At 34.9% G+C, this 20,623-nt stretch overlaps 1 protein-coding gene across 2 annotated transcripts in view; it reads left to right on the plus strand.

Annotated features, from left to right (window-relative positions):
• LOC144967004 (potassium voltage-gated channel subfamily KQT member 1-like) overlaps window positions 1-6,645 on the plus strand; it is a 150,397-nt gene extending 143,752 nt beyond the window's left edge. For both annotated transcript variants that reach the window (XM_078903729.1, XM_078903730.1), the window contains 6 exons: window positions 442-670; window positions 1,094-1,211; window positions 2,308-2,383; window positions 3,764-3,858; window positions 5,312-5,414; window positions 6,514-6,645. In XM_078903729.1, coding sequence (XP_078759855.1) covers window positions 442-670; window positions 1,094-1,211; window positions 2,308-2,383; window positions 3,764-3,858; window positions 5,312-5,414; window positions 6,514-6,639 — 747 coding nt within the window. In that variant the 3' untranslated portion in view covers window positions 6,640-6,645. The remainder of the gene's footprint in view (window positions 1-441; window positions 671-1,093; window positions 1,212-2,307; window positions 2,384-3,763; window positions 3,859-5,311; window positions 5,415-6,513) is intronic.
• Window positions 6,646-20,623: the final 13,978 nt, after the last annotated feature.

A 20,623-nucleotide genomic window follows, 5' to 3' on the forward strand; every position in this document is an offset into this window, starting at 1 on the left:
TTCTGAAAGGAAAAGTGTACAGTCTATATTGACATCAGAGATAACATTGATGTACAGTCAGATGGTCTATATCTCCAGTTATGAGTAACCTCCCTGAAAGAGGGAAAATAGCTAGAGAATAGCTAGGAAATGATGAAATGGCTTTTTTCCTAACATTGACCAACACAACTTCCTCCCCGTTGCGTGTTTCTGCAATGTCCAATATCAGCGTCTCCGATAAGTTTCCCCTCCTTATATTATTATACCGTGCTCCTACAATTATTATCATTATTCCTATCATTGTTTGCCCTACTTTATTATTGATTCTACTTACTTGATTTGTTGATGAAAATATGATATTCTTGTATGAGTTACATTGGCAATTGCCTAAAAATAAACTTTTGAATCTTCGAATCTTTGAATCTTTGAATCAATCTTTGAATCTTTGAATCCTTTTGCCAGTGTCTTTGGCGATGCCACGCCTCTGATCCACATTCCAGGTCGGAAGCCACGTGGAAGATTCACGTGCACGACCCCACCAACGAGGAGACGGTGTTTGCCCGAATGGCCAGAAGGGCAAGTTTAACCCTACGCAAACGTAGATCATCTCGCCTGGACTCCACAACAACGATACCAAACAATCTGTGCCGGGAATCGGTGTCATCTTCAGTCTCCTGCACGGACGAGAAGTGTAAGAGCTTGGCTCATTATTGGCTGGATCTATCTAGAACATTTATTTCCAATATTAATTATCCATAGCATTTAGCACAACAATAATGTTATTTTAAAAAAATATTCATACCTATAATATATAATCTACATGTTTTTTTTTTTGTTTTTGTTTTTTTTTTTGGGGGGGGGGGGTTGTGCTTTTTTTTTTTGCAACAGGCGCTAGTAATTACAATATTTATTTATAATTGTATCCTTTAAATATGTATTTTCTTGTCTTTCGAATAATGGACAAATGAAAAATGTAAAAAGAACAAATCTCAAAAAAAACTTTACAATTTGAAGAATTCATATAAATCTATAACAAGATCTTGGGGTGTTCAAAACTCCAATGCGACCACCACATAAAACAGGACTGATGCAGGGGTTTGTTTTGTGTCCACAGCCGGGGCTCTTACTCCACGTATCGGACGCCGGGAGAGTCACCGACAATCCATGTCATGTGACCAGCACGGGACAGAAGACACAGATTATGAGGCGGATGAACCAGAGAAAGTCGTTTTGTGAGTATTGCAGGCAGACACCGCTCGCTCGGATCTCACATCATATATATAGAATAACAAAGAATATGGGATAAACAATGTTGATTTGAAAAAAGCGTAGGAATACCGTTAGATTGCATGCAATGAATGGAGCAAAATGAAAATATGAAAAACGATTGTTTAACAACTACAATAAAACTTTGACGATATAAATAAAACAGCCTTGTTTTGTTTGTTTTTTGTTGTTGTTTTTTTATTTGTGTGTATCTATTAGGTGTAGAAACGGGAAGTAGTTCTACAATACGATTTTGCGGAATGGGTTTGAGAGTATTGCAATATTGCAATTGCAATACTGTTTGAAATGACACGAGAAGGGAGTCCGGCAAATCTGACACGTTAAAAGAGTCGATTGTGTCAAGAATTTATATATTTGATGACAAGGAAATCAGTTACAAGTCCAATATGAAAGATGGTCATTTGTGATAAAGAAGAGAAAAATAAATAATAAAGAAATACTAAAGATAATAGAAATTACCGATGACTGACCTTTTCTAAGATCTTTACTTAAAATATTTACTTGTCAGATTACAAAGCAGCGTGTCTTGTTTATAAGTGTTTGACTGGTGTAGCAGAGGCATATCTCACAGATCACGTGGTCATGTGTAAATTTGAAAATTACACCTTAAGATCATGTAATGACCAAATGAAAATTTCGGTAAAAAAATATCAAGAACAAAATTTGGTGATAGTTCGTTTGCTTGTTTCGGCCCCAAGATTTGGAATGAACTACCACGTGGTCTGAGGGAGTGCAAGTCTTTACTTACCTTTAAAAAGTATCTTAAGACATATCTTTACTATATTTGTTTTTATTGACTCTATGAATCCTTGATTTGGCTATGAATTAATTGCATTATTTTTTTTTTTTCACTCAAAATTGATATTTATTTTGTAAAGTGCCCAGAGCTTGTGTTTTACACGAGAATGAGCGCTGTATAAATGTGTATTATTATTATTATTATTATTTATTATTATTATTATTATTATTATTATTATTATTATTATTATAAAATAATACATTCACATATACCATGTATTTGTCGTTTCTCCGCCAATGCAGATTGACAGAGGCCCACAAAACAGCAATCCGAGTCATCAGGAAAATCAAATATTTTGTCTCAAGGAGAAAATTCCAGGTAATTTTGTTGGGCAAAACTCATTACAGTACAAATGAGATGAAAACAATCAAACGCCTCTCCGCTAGATATGTTTGTGTTTTTTTTTTAAATTAATGCTTTGCCTGTAGATCACCATCAAGTGCCAGGCCTGTTGCAGACATCGGCGATCATGTCCCTCCAACCATATCTGTCCTCAGATCTTCTCAATAGCTCGATTCCTGTTCCTCCTCCACCAATCCATCTGTTCAGATTGTCAATGTAATCTATCCTCTGTCTCCCTCTTCTTTTCTTCCCAGAAACTTTACCCGTAGGTACAATCTTTTCAATACCGTTTTTTCTGTAGATACAGGTTTGTAAAACTGTGAACGTGAACAAGTTTAACATTTCGTTATCAAATTTTATGAAGCTAATTCTAGAAAAAGCCATTGCAAATCTGGAAACATCATTAAAAAGTATGCTCCGTAACAGGAAAAACAAAATTAATAGATCTTTATCATATTATATTTATCTTTCTATTACTGAATTGCCTGAGTAGCCAGTGTTTAAATAGAAAAATGGCAGGTTGATGATAATTTATGATATAATAAGCTGGTGATGAGCAAAGGAAATAATATATACACGTCCATCATAGAAGGATAGTGTTTCCTATCACAAGTGTCGGATAGCTCATACGGTAGAGTCACGCTATCCCCGGCCAGGTGGAGTTGTCGTACTAGTAAGGTTACGGGTTCGAGCCCGTATCACGGCTGCGAACCTTTTTTTTTCTCTAATGTCTTCTGGCACTTTCCTAATCACTTCATTTCTTGTTCCTATCACGACTGCTCTCACAAACTCTCAGCTAAAGCAGAAATAATTTTTTTGATAGCATCAAGGGGAAGAAATTGTTTATGCGAGAAGCTCTCCTTAGTTCAAATTTCATGAATTTTTCAATTTCGTCAAAACGGTGTTCTATGGTAAGACTACTCTATACAATAATCCCAAAACTTTTAACTTTTTGAGAAATTTGAATTTTACGACTTGAAATGGAGAAGGATCACTGGTCTTCGATTTTGTATCTGATTCGATTAAAATTAAAAGAATGTCGGTTTTATCGTCATTTAATTTCAATCTGTTTGATGATGATGATGATGATGATGATGGTGATGATGATGATGATGATGATGGTAATGATGATGATGATGATGATGATGATGATGATGATGATGATGATGATGATGGTGATGATGATGATGATGATGATGATGATGATGATGATAATGATGATAATGATGATGATGATGATGATGATGATGATGATGATGATGATGATGATGATGATGATGATGATGATGATGACGACGACGATAATAATGATGATGATGATTATGGTAATAATGATGAAGACATTTTAATTTTCAGCAAGCCAGAAAGCCCTACGACGTCAGGGACGTCATCGAGCAATACTCCCAAGGTCATTTGAATATGATGGTCAGGATCAAAGAGCTACAACGAAGGTACGAACATCCTCCACATTATTCAACTCGAAATCAGTGGGAAATTGTTGTGTAGAAAAATTAAAAGGAGCACATTTTTCCCTTCAGTGCCTATCTATTATCTTTTCTTTTAGCGTGAAACCAGAATATAAACGTGCTCTTGGTATGATAAAGATAATAATAATGATAATAATAATAATAATAATAATAATAATAATAATAATAATAATAATAATAATAATAATAATAATAATAATAATAGATCTTTATTGTCCAAAAATATGGCAATTTGTCATTTAGTTACACTTTTTATAACGTTATATGATAACTATAACATTGAACAGATATTTCACTCCTACTTATTTTCTCTCTCTCTCTCTCTCTCTCTCTCTCTCTCTCTCTCTCTCTGTGTGTGTGTCTGTCTGTCTCTCTCTCTCTCACTCTCTCACACACACTCTCTCTCTATCTCACACATACACACTCTCTCTCTCTCTCTCTCTCTCTCTGTGTGTGTGTGTGTGTGTGTGTGTGTGTGAAGCCTGAAATGTTTACATTAAATACCAGATATCCATTCGTCGAATCAAATTAAATCGGCTATGTGGTCTAGTGGTAAGACACTCGCTTTCGGATTGGAAGGTCCTGGGTTCGAGCCTCTCGCTCGGCGCATATTTGAGTCCTTGGAAAAGGCTCTTTACTATTACACTACTCACTTTCTCTCACCCTACTCAGGTGTAAAATGAGTACCTGGCCGTAAACAGAGTTGTCTCTGTCGGGAAAAAAATTGTATTATCGCATAACAGACGTCATGTCTCGTTCTACATGTTACGTGTTGCTGTCGGTCAGAAACCCTTTGTAAAGCCCTTTGAGCACGTTTATGGATATTGCACTTTATAAAAGCTGAAGGTTTAACATCGTCTAACAGGTATCGTCCTATGTGTGTTTGGTGTTACTGTTGTAAAGCGTTCGTGATCGTTTTGTAGATATTACCCTGTATAAATGTTCATATTCAAAAAGACATGTTGTTTCACGTTTTGCATTCTTTTTTTTTTTTCCATTGTTTCTTTGTTTGGGTTTGTTTTGTTTTTTTCTTTTTTGCTTTTTTCTTTTGGGAGGGGGGGGGGTATTTTTTTTTTTTTTTTTTTTTTTGTTGTTCTTTTTTTGGTTGCTTTCTTTTTCGTTTTTTTGTTTGTTTTTGTTTTTGTTTGTTTTGTGTTTTTTTTTTGTTGTTTTTTTTTGGGGTGGGGGGGGGGGGGGGGGGGGGCTATTACAATTTGCTTATGAATAAATACGCCATCCTTCATTAGATGAACCGGCTCCTTATTGAATTTCAGACGACAAACGATCTTATTATATGGAAATTAGAACGACTTTACACTAATTAAAGAAATCCTTTCACTTTTTCATCTCTTTTTGAAGAGGATAGAAGGAGAGGCAACTTGCATTTCTAATAATTTGTCTTTTCATTCCCCATCAGGCTTGACCAAACCTTGGGGAAACCTGGGAATCTTTACGCCAGTTCTGCCCGGGACCGAGAGAAGATGACGATTGGAGCCAGGATGGTCCGCGTTGAGACTCAGGTTCGATTTTATGTGTCGTTTGTGTGGACATCTTTGACGATGAAAACCAAATTATTTGAAACCATGTCTCCGTGCTCTGCAAAAACGCATGTTTAAATAGGGAATGAGATTAGCGGAAGAGTAGCATCCCTTGACTGGACGTCACCGGTGGAGAAGTTATTTGTAAACAAACCAACTACAAGCCAAGCGCTCAAAATACAAAATTTATTATTCATATTTCTGTACAAAAATGCATAACGTTGATTATGATATGCATTTTTGTACAGAAATATGTATAATAAATTTTGTATTTGGAGCGCTTGGCTTATAGTTGGTTTGTTTACAAATAACTTCTCCACCGGTGACGTCCAATCAAGGGACGCTTCTTCTTCTAGGTTCCATGCCTGGTCCAGGCTTCGGATACTGCATGAATTATCTCTCTCCATTCCTCCCTGTCTCTTGCTTTTTCAAACAGCTCTTGGATTGTTAGGTTGGTGAAGCCCTTCAGTTGGTCTATGAGTGTTTTTCTTTGTCTCCCCCGGGCGCGTTTACCAAGTATTTTTCCACAACTTGCCAGGTATTCATTCTTATCTTTCCTTACTATGTGTCCGAAAAAGGATAGTTATCGTTCCGCTATTAAGGGCATTAGTTTCCGCTAATCTTATTCCCTATATTGGACAGATAATTCGTCCTTCAAATATCGATAAATTCAATTTTACCAAGATGAGGCACAATCATTGGTCTTATATTATTATTTAGTGACACTTAACTCATTCAACCCTAACACCGACTATATCCGTAGTATACCCGGGTTACTTTTACCCCATGCCTATTTATTATATTTTTTCTGAGACAAATTATAGACTTAGTATCAAAGATAATGTTCTTAATTTTTACATGTTAATGATAGTTGAATAAAACTATCTATGTACATGCTCATTTTAAATACATTTTTCCAATTTTGAAAAGTTGCAAAAATCTCTAGGATTGAGTGAGTTAAGATTTCATCCCATTCGGTTTTAATTGGATTAAGGATGGATGACGTCATCATATTTTGATAATGTATGTTTGAAATTCTGAGAGAATGACGTTCCCTGCTTTGTTTTAAATTTTCTTTCAGGTCAACCATTTGGACAGTAAAATGGACCAAATCATATATCTCCTGAACACACTTATCAAGGAGAAGGAGGTAGATGTAAAGAAAGACAAAACTGCCAGTGGTAGCAGCAAGGACGACGGTTTCTGAAAATAGAAATAAAAATTACCATTATTATTATTATTATTATTATTATTATTATTATTATTATTATTATTATTATTATTATTATTATTATTATTATTATTATTATTATTATTATTATTATTATTATTATTATTATTATTGTTGTTGTTGTTGTTGTTGTTATTATTATTATTATTATTATCATTATTATTATCATTATTATTATTATTGTTATCATTATTGTCGTTAGCATTATTATTATCACTATTGTTGTTATTATTATTATTATTTGTTTGTTTTGTTTGTTTGTTGCTTTAGGTCTCTTCCAACACAATTGAGGTCATATGAGAGACCGGTGAAACAAAAAAACAAGCAATCTAACAAAAATAGTACAAATGTAAATCAAAATCATAACCTAAAGATATCTTAAGCTAAATTATAAATAACCAAGAACAAACAGGCAGAAGATTTACAGAAATAAAATATCCCTGTCAAAAATACAATCACAAACCAAAGAAGCAGGATAGGCTAGTAAAGAGAAGAAGAAACGACATCACTATCGGATCGTACACCCATGCGAACATCATAGGTATATGATTCAAGGGTGATGCTCCCATCCAACCACCCGCTATTATTATTATTATTATTATTATTATTATTATTATTATTATTATTATTATTATTATTATTATTATTATTATTATTATTATTTTTATTTTTATTATTTTTATTATCATCATCATCATCATCATCATCGTCATGATCATCATGATCATTATAACCATTGTAATTTTATGATGTAAATAAGGTAGACAACTCCCGTGTAACAATTTCATTGATGGGTATATGAAATATTGCACTGTTACTAAGAGTAATATTTACGTGTTATGTTTAATAAGTATCTATTTTCAGCACGTATGTTCAAATAACACTGATTTTCATCCATGAGTAAATATCTATATTATGATTTCTAAAACGTGTTTGAAAAGAGACGTAAATTAGCACATTATGTTTTTAAAGCACATAAAAGTCGAATTCCTCATCATTATGTTATTCATTGTGCAATATGGTGCGTACTTTTTTTTGTTTTTCTCAGCTGTCCCTCTAGATATCAAAAGGTATACAAATGTGTGTCAGCCTTTTTGAATCAATTTGTCTTAATTGAAAACATAGATTTTGGACAAAAACTCTTATCTTCTCTTAACCCTCTCCTTACCACTCATAGGAAAATCGTCACATTCGTTACGATGCAACAGACAATTTTCTCATTCTGATTTCCCTTGTACATCACAAAATTTAAAGAAATTCTTTGATTACAGCTGTAGATACTAAACACTGTGCTGTAGAATTCACTTGTTACTTTTTTGTCTGAGGAAGAAAAGTCTATTCTTGCGTTGAATTGGATTGAATTTTCCGTGAAAATTCTAAAAATAGCTGGTAAGGAGAGAGTTAATCCTATTTAACAAACTACTCTAAAACTGCTGTCATAAAATTAGAGGTTTTACACTATCAAATATGTAAACAAGCTACCAGTGATTGGTCATACCAACACAAACAGATGAGTCCACTGTGTTTCCCGACTAGTGATTATGCGTTCACAGCCTAATATTTTCCGAATAAAACCAACACGTTTTAACTCCCTCAACCCTAACACCGACTATATCCGTAGTAAAACATTTGAGTTCTTGATCCTTACCTGTTATCGATTTTTTTAAAGCGAATTTATTTCCCATCGTTTTAAAATTCATGAAAATAAATATTTTTTGATGAAGGCAAATTGATTCGGAGGTACATGCAATTTTTGACAACCGTCAATGTAGTGAGAGAAAGAAGAAAAAGACGCCCATTTATTAACAATCTGACTCTAGTATAAATGCACATGACAAAATCACTATTATTATATGCGTTAATAAATACTTTTATATGAACGATAAAACAGTAATCCAGCCTCTTGTTCTACAACTTTTTGATTTTTTCCATGATTATTATCAAAGTAATATCCGATAATATGTGAACCATCGTCTCAAAACGGTATGATGTCGGAGTATGATATTGGTGATGCGGGTAATTAAATTTATAGTCAAAAATGTCATGGACCTTGGGTAAAGTTCTGTCGTTGTTTTTTAAAACACAGTATATGCAATATTAACCAAAATAGCACATACTGTGTTCTTTAATAAAACGGCAGAGTTTATGTGTTTCATTTCGCAAAGCAGATTAGTATTATTAAGTACATGACCCCAAAATTTCATATTTATTTTGATAATTTAAAATTGTTGGCGTCAAGGTCACTTCAACATAATACCAATTTGACGCGATGGGTTACACATCATACGAGTATATAATAAAACTTGCATGCAAGAAAAAACTAAACCATTAATTATTCAGACATGTTTTTGGAGCAGTTTTCAGTTGACTTTGATACTTACGTCTGCCTTAAAACAGATCCAATCAAACAACGAATTTCCAATCGATAAAATCCAATCATGTATCTACGGTGTCTTATACTTATCTTATCCCCTCATTCAATTCTTATTCATTCACTTGTATCTACTATCTGTTTCATAGTTTTCTGTTCTTGGCATAATTCGATTCAGTATTCTGATGTCACCCAGCCCGGCAACAGCGGCCATTTTGGTTCTAAACAAAGAACATCATTACTTTTTATTCTTCAAGCTGGCTAGAACTTTCCATATGTCTTACTGTGACCAGAATGTGTAAAAGTCAAAACATGATCTAATTTATGTGGGTTTTTTTTCCCTCTGGATACGCTTTTATGCTCGCCGGAGAAATATTTCATACGGGCGTCCGCCATTGTTCCGATAGTTTAGAGCCAATGTTGCTAAGTTACCGTGCGTCATTAGGAAGGAAGTGACGGTACGACTATTGAATCCTATTGGTTTGGTTTTTTATTATTATTATTATAAACAAATAATTGTATTGTTCTCCCATTCATAACAAAATTGATTCTAGACCCTAGATCCTAACTTATGTAATTATATAATAATATGATTAGAATTAAAATAAATATATGATTTATATATAATATATATATATTTAAATACAATAAAAATGAATATATATAATAAAATATAAATATTATCATAATAAATTATATTGAAGTTGTTGCCAAGCAGTAATGCTGTCTGAGATGACTTGACATTTGTAATATTATGTATAAGTTTTCAAATAATTAACTTCTTATTTCAATGGTTGTTGTATTTTAACATTTGCAATTGATGCTTCAAATTATTAAACTGATAGGCATCAATAGTAGACATTAACAGCATTCAATATGGTGGGTCCGACCTCCCTAGTGGCTAGGAGTACATCGTGTCTTATCCCCCATACCGTTTCAATGTTCCTGTCGTTGTATTAAATTGAATTACTGTTTTGTCTTGACCTGCTGAATTCTTGCTGGAGGAACAGTCAATTATATTTGTGTTTGAGATGATATTTTTTTCTGTAATCATCTCTTGTTATGCATTGTATTATGTTAGTTTAACATATTATATTAATGTTGTAAACATTGAGTGTTCCCTTAGTGACCTGTGCTTGTGTCTGGATGAGATTTTAGATTCAAATAGTACTTTGATAGTGTGCTCTTGGAATCTACATCTGATCCTATTTGAACAGTCCTTGTTACTTTCTTTTGTGCTTTATGTAATCAGACTTTTACTATCATTCTTCTTTATGCGTGATATCCCTAATGTGTGAAGCGCCGAACATAAACATAAAAAAAAATCGGACGTTCAGATCGCCTGGTTCGAGACATCAGAATGAATAAATACCATGAAGTTGCCCACCCCAAATTCTTATCATTAAAACAATATATTTAAAAATTGAGCTTTATATAGCGCAATACCCACTAAATGTGCTCAAAGCGCTTTATTTACAGTCACACTAAATCTGTTGAGATTACACAAACCTCCCTGTGTTGGTGACAAAAGACAAGAATCAGGCCGATTAATTCGGAGGGCTATTTTGATATCGATTTATGGCTGGAGATTTCAAAGACAAGTTCAAAATTAATTTTCTGGCCGACAAAACTATTCCAAAAAAAATATCGAAACACAAATAACTGAATAACATCGTAAAGTTATGGCCTGACATTGACCAAAAAATGACGTCAAAATGCCAGTCTTTAGCCACAAAAGAAAACAAATCGTAAGTTGTATTCAATAGTTCAACCAATGAAATAACTTGTTTCCATGAGCTCGACTAACGACAACTCACTAGGCGGTGCAAAAAATAATGACGTTAAACTGCCAGTCCTTTTGGATTTCAGTGTCAGGCTATAACATAACGATGGCTACGGTGACATCCACCTTGACTGACACCAGTGACTTGTTCTAGAAAATGTTATGAGATTTGGCTACCTGACCTACGTAGTTTTTTTCTCTTTAGTTTAGTCTTTTTGTTTGCTTGTTTTTTTAAACTGGGTGGATCTGACTACCATTGGCAGGGACAGTATAGTACATGGTTCTATCCTATATCTATTCGAACATGCTTTCTGTCTTTGTCTTGATGAGTAGTTTTTTTTTTCCCGGCCTGGTCGGAGTCCTAGCTGCGTGGAAAGTCAAATGAACTTATATGAGTAATTCCTGAAATATCCTTTATTATATTATTTTGTTATTTTATGTATAATGTAAACATTGAGTGTTCTCTGTTGGGTTTTGTGCTGTTTCGATGAGATTATAGTGAATCTCAAATATACATTGTGGTATGTTTGGATCACATTGATCCTATTTGTCTAGTCCTTTGTCTTACTTTTCTTGGTGCTTTAAATTAATCTGAACTTTTACTTCCATTCTCCTTTTGTACTGCGCTGATATGACTAAAGTTGCGGACGCTAAACCTTAAATCAACTGTTTTTAGGTTTCTACACGTTCACACTATTACTATTAGATCATTTCAGCGCCAGTATTAGGAAGATAAAAGTTAGAGGCACGTAGTTGAGTCATAGGAAAAGGCTATTTACTCACATATTCTCTCACCGTACTTAAGTGTACCTGGCCGTTAACAGCATTGTCTGTGTTTGAAAAAACCCCCGCCTAAAATACTTCATGTCCCGTCCTACATATTGTGTTGCTGTTGGCTGGGATCCCTTGTAAAGCGCTTTGAGCACGTTTAATGGATATTTGCGCTTTATAAATGCTCAAGTTTAAATACTCAAGAGTAATGGAAACATAGGGTCCAAATAAGGTACAGAAGATTTCATAAGAAATCAACCATGTGCCAATTTTGACATTGCCTAAGATTAGTAAGAGTAGGTACTCAATTCTGATTTTTCACATTGAATACAAAACAAAATGAATGACATTTCATGAAAGAACTTTTGATTCTAGGAATTTTGGTACCAAAATTATCAAAATAAGTTGAAAAATAACAATTTTATGAAACTTTGAAGTTTTGCAATTTTTGGACCAGGCACAAGCAATTGGCTAAGGATCCCAGCCGGGACCAGGGAATAAACCGAGCAATCTCAATCCAGAGCAAAGACAGAGAGAAACATGGGAAGGGAAAACAGGTATGGGGTGGGTGGGGGGGGGGGCACAGCAAGTAACCTCTTTGCCCACCATGGGAGGTCAGAAGATCCCATCCAGAAATGTATTCCGACCTGTAAACTTTTATTAAAAGTCACAATGAAAATTTGAAGGTTTTAACTCTCCTTACCACCTATAGCAAAAATCGTCACATTTGTTACGACACAATATATATTTTTTTCTTATTCAGATTTATTTTGTACATCACAATAATCTTTGTTTAATTGTTTAATGAATATGAACATAAAGTTGTTTTGTAGAGAGATTGTTTGACTTTAGAAGTTCAATTTATCTGCTGGCTAAGCCTTCCATTTTGGGAAAATACTGAAAATGATCGGTAAGGAGAGAGTTAAGTGCGCACAAGAGCCAAACCATCAGCAACAAAGTTTGATAAAATTATGTAGAATTTCATCCCTAGGAGGGGAATATAATAATAAAGGATCCGTGATAATGAAACATTCGCCTTTTACTTTCCTCACTTTTCTTCACATTTAATTTGACTCCCAATCTTGCTCTCAATTTCCTCTTTAACTCACTCAACCCAACACTGACTATATCCGTAGTTAACCCGGGGTTACTTTTACCCCATGCCTATACATTACATGTTTCGGAGACAATAATAGGCGTAGTATCAAAGCTAATGTTTTTAGCTTTTACATGTTAATGGTATTTGAATAAAACTATATATGGGTACATGCTCATTTATTTTTACATTTTTTCCAATTTTGAAAAGTAGCAAAAATCTCTCGGATTGAGTGATTTAAGTCTTCGATATTAAAGCCAGGTGTAAGCTCGTGTGATATATAATTTGGGAGATCAGTAATGCGGTTTGTGATATTATTATCCATGATCCTATCATCATCATCATCACCATATCTCATATCATCATCATCACTGTCGTCACCTCACCACCACCATCATCATCATCATTGTCGTCACTCATCATCACCAACACCATCACATCATCGTCATCACCTTCCCACCACCATCATCATCGTCGGCGTCATTACTATCGTCATCATCGTAAGATAATTGATCATTACATAATATAATATTGTCAATAAATGTACATCACAGTTTCTCTTTCTACAAATTTCTAAAATTTATATTCACATGACTGGGCAATAATGATTTATCTATGTATTTATAATGAAGATAATGCAAAATGTCAAAATGGTCAGTGTAATTTATTTGTACATATTATAAGTTGTGCGGCTATGTGGTCTAGTGGTATGACACTCGCTTTCGGATCGGAAGGTCCTGGGTTCGAGCCTCGCGCTCGGCGCATAGTTGAGTCATTGGAGAAGGCTCTTTACTCACATTCTCTCACCGTACTCAGGTGTAAAATGAGTACCTGGCCGTTAACAGCGTTGTCTCTGTCCCAAAAAATTGTAATATCGCCTGACAGGCGTCATGTCTCGTCCTACATGTTATGTGTTGCTGTTGGCCAGGGACCCCTTGTAAAGCGCTTTGAGCACGTTTAGTGGATATTGCGCTATATAAAAGCTCAAGTTTTTTGGGTTTTTTTAAAGTTATGTAAATCAAAATGATCCATCAAATCTTTATTACGTTTTGTAACTCCACCTAAGAGTTTTAACCACCAAGCCAAATCCCCGACCTCCTCCAAAAACGCAAGATAATCTCATCGTCAGAGTGTCACGTGCTCAAATGGTTTCACAAGGGGTACGGCGCAGCTAACACTAACAGCAACATCTAACATGTAGAGTGATGCATGCCACTACCTATACAGCGCTATTACATTATTTTATCAAACAACGCTGTTACTGGCCATTGTGTTTAAGAAAATTACGTCAACCCCACCTACAATGAGGTTCGAGCCCGAGACCTATATACAACATATACCACTGGACCACAAAGCCGCAGACATTCTCTCCATCGGTATTTTCCGGCTTGTGAGAAAATTGACCATCGAATTAAATGCTCCTGGAAGAGTATTTAAATTTAAGGTATCTCATGGTATTCTCAAGATTGGTAGATTATAGTTCACGAACGAGTTAATTAATACATAACCTTGATTTTGAATTATGTTCTGTTTTGGGGACATTTATTAATTATATGCCAGTTTAAAACAGTAATTTTACAGCATGCATATGTCAAATGTTATGTTTCACCATGCTAAGTGCGCTTTACATGATGTTCTTTTCTCCAAAATACTATATAAGAGCAAACTTCAAATTCATGTCGTATCAGTAACCTGTTAGGCTTTTGTGGTTTGTATTTGTTTTCTTTATTTCTTTTTTTTGTGTTTGTTTTTGTTTGTTCTTTCTTGTTAATTGTTATAATATTTTTTTAATCTATTAATTTATTTATCTATTATTCTCATTCTTATATCATTATTATTATTATTATTATTATTATTATTATATTATTATTATTATTAGCACCGTCAACCAAGGTTACTTAGGCCATCCGGAGTTACTTATGCCACGTAGTAGAACAAAAAAAAAGGTTGCTTTTTAAAAAGTTAAATTCATAAGTGCTTATTAGATCTATTGGGTTCTAATTATTTGAAAGATAAAAGCTACATGTAATTTATCTTTTAAAATAAGCAATCTTGTTTTCAGTAAGTGGCCGAAGTTACCCCGGGTGGCCTAAGCAGCCCCAGTTGACGGTATTATTATTATTATTATCATCATCATCATTATTATCATCATCAATATTATCATTATCATCATCATCGTAAGAATCTACGTGTACATATTAATATCAGCATGGCTGATAACGGAACGTAATTATGGGCTGTTTTGACATTGTTGTAATGGAGGATATTTTGTGTTAGGTTGAGAGCATTTCCATGACAATGAGCCCATAGGGAATGAGATTAGCTGAAGAGTAGCGTCCCTTGGTTGGACGTCACCCATAGTCTGTCGGGCGAAAAAGTTATTAGTTAGAGAACGTCATGTTGGGTCTGCGCATGCGTCTCTCGTCCTCGCTTGCACAACCAACATGACGTAACTTCCGCGAGGACGAGAGACGCATGCGCAAGACCAACATGTCGATCTCTCTCTAATAAACTTTCCGCCGGTGACGTCACAGACTATGGGTGACGTCAAATCAAGGGATGCTACTCTTCCGCTAATCTCATTCCCTATTGAGTTATCATAACTGCATCCAAGAGACATGTCGATGTGAATGAATGAATGACTTCTGACGTGAATCCCATGAAAAATGACACCCGGACAATTCAATGTCTATTCTGTTATATTTTGAGTGAATAACATTAAGATTAATATAATTGTAAGACAAGCCTGTTGTTATTGACATTTTGAGAGTTAAAAAAACATGATTTAATAAAGCGATTTCGCAAGCACTTGTTTTTATATTGATGTGTTTTGTTGGTTTGTTTGTTGTTTTTTTTTAAAGAAGCGAATCTTTTTCGCGCCCATATTGTCAAGACCAAACGCTTATTAATAACTGTACTCCGACTAGGGAAAGGACAAAACCAAAGTAATCTCACCCCAAGACAAAGAGAGAAAGCAAGTTGGAACACAGATATAGGGGTATAGAAGACGCAATAATATCCTCCCTGCCCACAATGGGCATCATCATCACCATCATCGCCTTTTTCACTATGGGTCAGGGTATAGGCCACAGATAAACAGTTTCCATCCTTCTCTATCCTGAGCTAACTTTTTTTTTTAACTCATTCCAGGTCTTACCACTTCTCTGTATATCATCTTCTTTAATTCTTCTCCCTGTTGTCCTTCATAAATTCTGTCATTCCAGAAACTCTTCGGTCGCCCAAGCTAAAAAAAGGATTTGGTTTGTCCGTCTGCGTTTCTGTAACGGTTTGAGTTTAACGGAAAGGGGTGTTATATATATATATATATATATAAATATATATATATATATATCGGATGCGACAGAAAAAATCCAGATAGGTTTAGAGGCCTGTCGTCCCGAGACTATATATATGGTGCAAACCTGACATTTTACCGCATTAAAACCCATTTATTGAAAACTAGGTACACAATCTTTCAAAAAATAATATTTTGAAAAATTAATGTTGAAATAAACACTCTGCAGTTTTGCCATATGGAAGATTAGGTCCCCAATTTTACTTTATGACTGTGCGTAGCCATTTTTCCCATAATCCAATTGGTTTCCTTACTTGAATAGTGATTTACTCATCTTTTTACTATGTATCCTTGTAGATTGATGTTCGACCCTTATACTTATAAACCCTGTTTGGGACATAGAACTAGAGCATTTATATAGCGCAAAATCCACTATACGTGCTCAAAGCGCATTACAAGGGGTCCGTGGCCAACCGCAACACTTAACATGTAGTACGGGACATGACGCCTGTTAGGCGATATTACAAATTTTTGTTTGGACAAAGACAACGCTGTTAGCGGCCAGGTACTCGTTTTACACCTGAGTACGGTGAGGGAATGCGAGTAAAGAGCCTTCTCCAAGGACTCAACTATGCGCCGAACGCGAGGCTCGAGCCCACGACCTTCCGATCCGAAAGCGAGTGCCATACCACTAGACCACATAGCCGCACAAGGGCTAACACAAAAATAGATTTTTTTATCACTCAACACACAATAGCAGTAAATTCTTGCGATACCTCATTTTTTTTAGCAAAAACGTTGCTCTACAACACACTGTTCATTTTCTTTAAATGTTATGATGTTCAAGAGAAATTTGAATAAGGAAAATGCTGGTTGTATCATAACGAATGTGACGATTTTCCTGCAGTTGGTAAGGAGAGGTTTAACCAATAAAGAATGTTGAATTGAACTTGACAAGTATTCACTGAAAGTTTGGTTCTTGTAACTTGTAAAATTTCAGTTGGCTCTGAATTTTACTTCGTATCGAAACAGAGTCATACTGTTTCCAGTTTTTTTCTGTCTCTCTCAGCCATTGTATATCAGGAAAAAGGAGGAAAATTATGAATGGTTTTCTTTACGCCACATGTTTACTTCACTAACCCGCACTTTTAGAGCCATTGAGATGATAAACTACTCTAAAAATCTTCTGGAGAGTGGGGAAACTGCACCAGTTCCACCACACATCAAATCTCTCAAAGCCAGAAAATTGATTGAGGAAAATGTCATTTTTTAAAGGAGGAAATACCTCATCTGACACAAAAATCGCGGATTTCCGCGGATCCGAGGAAAACCATCAGCACTGGTATATATATTATTTTATAAAATTAAAACAAGGCCTTTGAACAAGCTTATTTTCCCACTGTCTATTTGACAAATCACCCTTGGAAAGTTACTTTGCCTTCACAGTCTGCCTCTGATTTAGGTACATTATCATAAATTGAGCTTACAATTAGAGGGTGGATAAAATATGTGAGTTCATTTTTATTCAGATTCAGTTGATAACAAGTGAATGGTAAATGGATATTCATTACAAGATGATCAGTACAAATCAACGAAATCATTGATTGGCTTTCTGTATTGTTAAGGGTGTTGCAGCACATTTAGGTCATATCAGTGCCAGTAAAAAGGAAAAAAAAAAAATTTTGGGGGGGGGGGGGGGGGGGGGGGGGGGGGGGGGGGGGGGGGGGGGGGGGGGGGGGGGGGGGGGGGGGGGGGGGGGGGGGGGGGGGGGGGGGGGGGGGGGGGGGGGGGGGGGGGGGGGGGGGGGGGGGGGGGGGGGGGGGGGGGGGGGGGGGGGGGGGGGGGGGGGGGGGGGGGGGGGGGGGGGGGGGGGGGGGGGGGGGGGGGGGGGGGGGGGGGGGGGGGGGGGGGGGGGGGGGGGGGGGGGGGGGGGGGGGGGGGGGGGGGGGGGGGGGGGGGGGGGGGGGGGGGGGGGGGGGGGGGGGGGAAAAAAAAAAAAAAAAAAAAAAAAAAAAAAAAAAAAAAAAAAAAAAAAAAAAAAAAAAAAAAAAAAAAAAAAAAAAAAAAAAAAAAAAAAAAAAAAAAAAAAAAAAAAAAAAAAAAAAAAAAAAAAAAAAAAAAAAAAAAAAAAAAAAAAAAAAAAAAAAAAAAAAAAAAAAAAAAAAAAAAAAAAAAAAAAAAAAAAAAAAAAAAAAAAAAAAAAAAAAAAAAAAAAAAAAAAAAAAAAAAAAAAAAAAAAAAAAAAAAAAAAAAAAAAAAAAAAAAAAAAAAAAAAAAAAAAAAAAAAAAAAAAAAAAAAAAAAAAAAAAAAAAAAAAAAAAAAAAAAAAAAAAAAAAAAAAAAAAAAAAAAAAAAAAAAAAAAAAAAAAAAAAAAAAAAAAAAAAAAAAAAAAAAAAAAAAAAAAAAAAAAAAAAAAAAAAAAAAAAAAAAAAAATCAATTAAATCATTGGTTGGCTTTCTGTATTGTTAAGGGTGTTGCAGCACTTTTAGGTCATATCAGTGCCAGTAAAAAGGAAGAAAACGGGATATGTTTGTTTTTGTTTTTAAAGGTTTTACGGCGCTTGCAACACATTAAGGTCATATCAACGCCAGTAAAAAGCATGAAAATGGGATAGTAAAAAGGGATCAGATGTAGATTCCCAGAGCATACCATCAGTGTACTTAGTTTGAGATCACCTATAAGTCTCATCCGGGCACAAGCACAAGATCCAACAAAGAGGAATACACTCAAATGCTTACATTATACATTCAAAATAACAAATATAATAATATATAACAGAGAGATGATTTACAAGGAAAAAAAATATCATCTCCCAAAACAATAACTATGCATTTGACTGTTTCCCTCCAAGCTAGGACTCCGACCAGGGCCAGGACAAAACTAAGTAATCTCATCCCAAGACAAAGACAGAATGCATGATGGAAAACAGATATAAAGGGATGGAAGACACAGTATGTACCCCCCTGCCCACTATGGGAGGAAAGACAAAATAATGCCCTATATTTTTACTGAATTGTTATATAGAAAAATTAAAGCAAATATGTAGATGCGATAAAAGTGTTGATAATACAATGCATTAAATCTCTAAAAATATGCTGTGGAATAATATGGAAAGGGGCCGTTCAAATATAACTTTAATCTCTTTGGCTACGGTATGAAAAGTGTAATGTAACACATATACGAGATACACAACTTGATGTGTATTATTTTACTAAGTCCAGGTACACAAAAACGTAAGATCTATAACTCAGTGATGATGGTGACAAAAAGTGAAAAAGTAGGAAAATGTTGAACGATTGCCTTTAAGCCCCATTTCTACTGCACTAAACCCCACTTTTAGAGCAATTGAGATGATAGACTATCATTGATACTCTAGCTAACTTCAGGAGAGTGGGAAACTGCACCTGTGTGTTCCACCACACATCAACTCTCTCATTGCTAGCACATTGTTTCGAGAAAATGTAATTTTAAAAAGGAGGAAATTCCTCCTCTGGACTCCAAAATCTCGGAATTCCGCGGATCCGAGGAAAACCATCAGTACTGATAACTACTCTTTAACATAAAACGTCTAAATAAACATAGTGATAGTTTCAGTTACTTTCAAGTTGAAGTGTTTTCCTACAAAACTACTACAAAGAAAATACAGGGGCATGATAAAAAAATGCAACAATGTTGCTAAATAAGTAAAAGCATTATATTGGAAAAGAAACAAGGTGGAAAAATAGAAATTAATTTGCTGATCCTAAAATGTCTGCATATCTCATATTTATAATTCAGATGTACTTTATTTACTGATCTTTGGCTTTCTCCGTTATAAATAATTGATAGCGTAAACTGTTTTGATTTAAATCTTAATGCAGTAGATATTTTACACGATGATGAAAAACTGTAAATGTAAAAAAAAAAAAAAAGAGTGTCAGGCAGGGGGTTACAATGTCCCAAAATGGTCTGAGATTATACCTGAATGGCCCCAAGCGACACGATAAACAGTTTTGTTATTGCAATTGTTATTTTTTTATACAGCTTTTTGTTTAGGAAGATACTCGTGCGGTATCATCAAATCTACGTGTAAGAGGAAAAAGAAAAGAAATGAGTAAAACATGATAAAATCACAACCATTTTGAGCTGTAAAAAATGATACTAAAGAGTTGAATAGATTATTCAAAATCAGTCTAATCATTTGATAATTGTCAATACTCTCACATTCCTGGTTGAAATATCACATATGACAGTGCCCTCTAAAACAACATCGTTTGGCCCCCCAAAATTGTATAGTGAGTTGTCGTTATAGAGGAGTTAAGAAAAAAATAGTTAACACAGGCTTGGGAATGGCATTAAAACAGATGTATTAATAGATATAAAGCTATAAATGAGCTCTTATTATTCTCATTGAAAATTAAAACATGTCCATTAGTACCACAGAGAAAAGTCTTGGTGTGATTTAGATCTGTCTATGGAAAATCAAACCAATTATCTATGCAAAATATCGGACTGAATTTAGGAAAATAGGGCGATTGGAAGGCAAATTTCTTAAATCAAAATTTTCTAAAAATATTGATATCGTGTTGTTTTCTTGTTTGTTTTCATGCATTGACGATTGTAATTCTTTGATGTATGGTCTACCCAACTACATGATCCAAAA

Source organism: Berghia stephanieae, chromosome 3 (genome assembly GCF_034508935.2).
Source record: "Berghia stephanieae isolate SIO BIC M18660-M18661 chromosome 3, UCSD_Bste_1.3, whole genome shotgun sequence".
NCBI classification, from domain to species: Eukaryota; Metazoa; Mollusca; class Gastropoda; order Nudibranchia; family Aeolidiidae; genus Berghia; species Berghia stephanieae.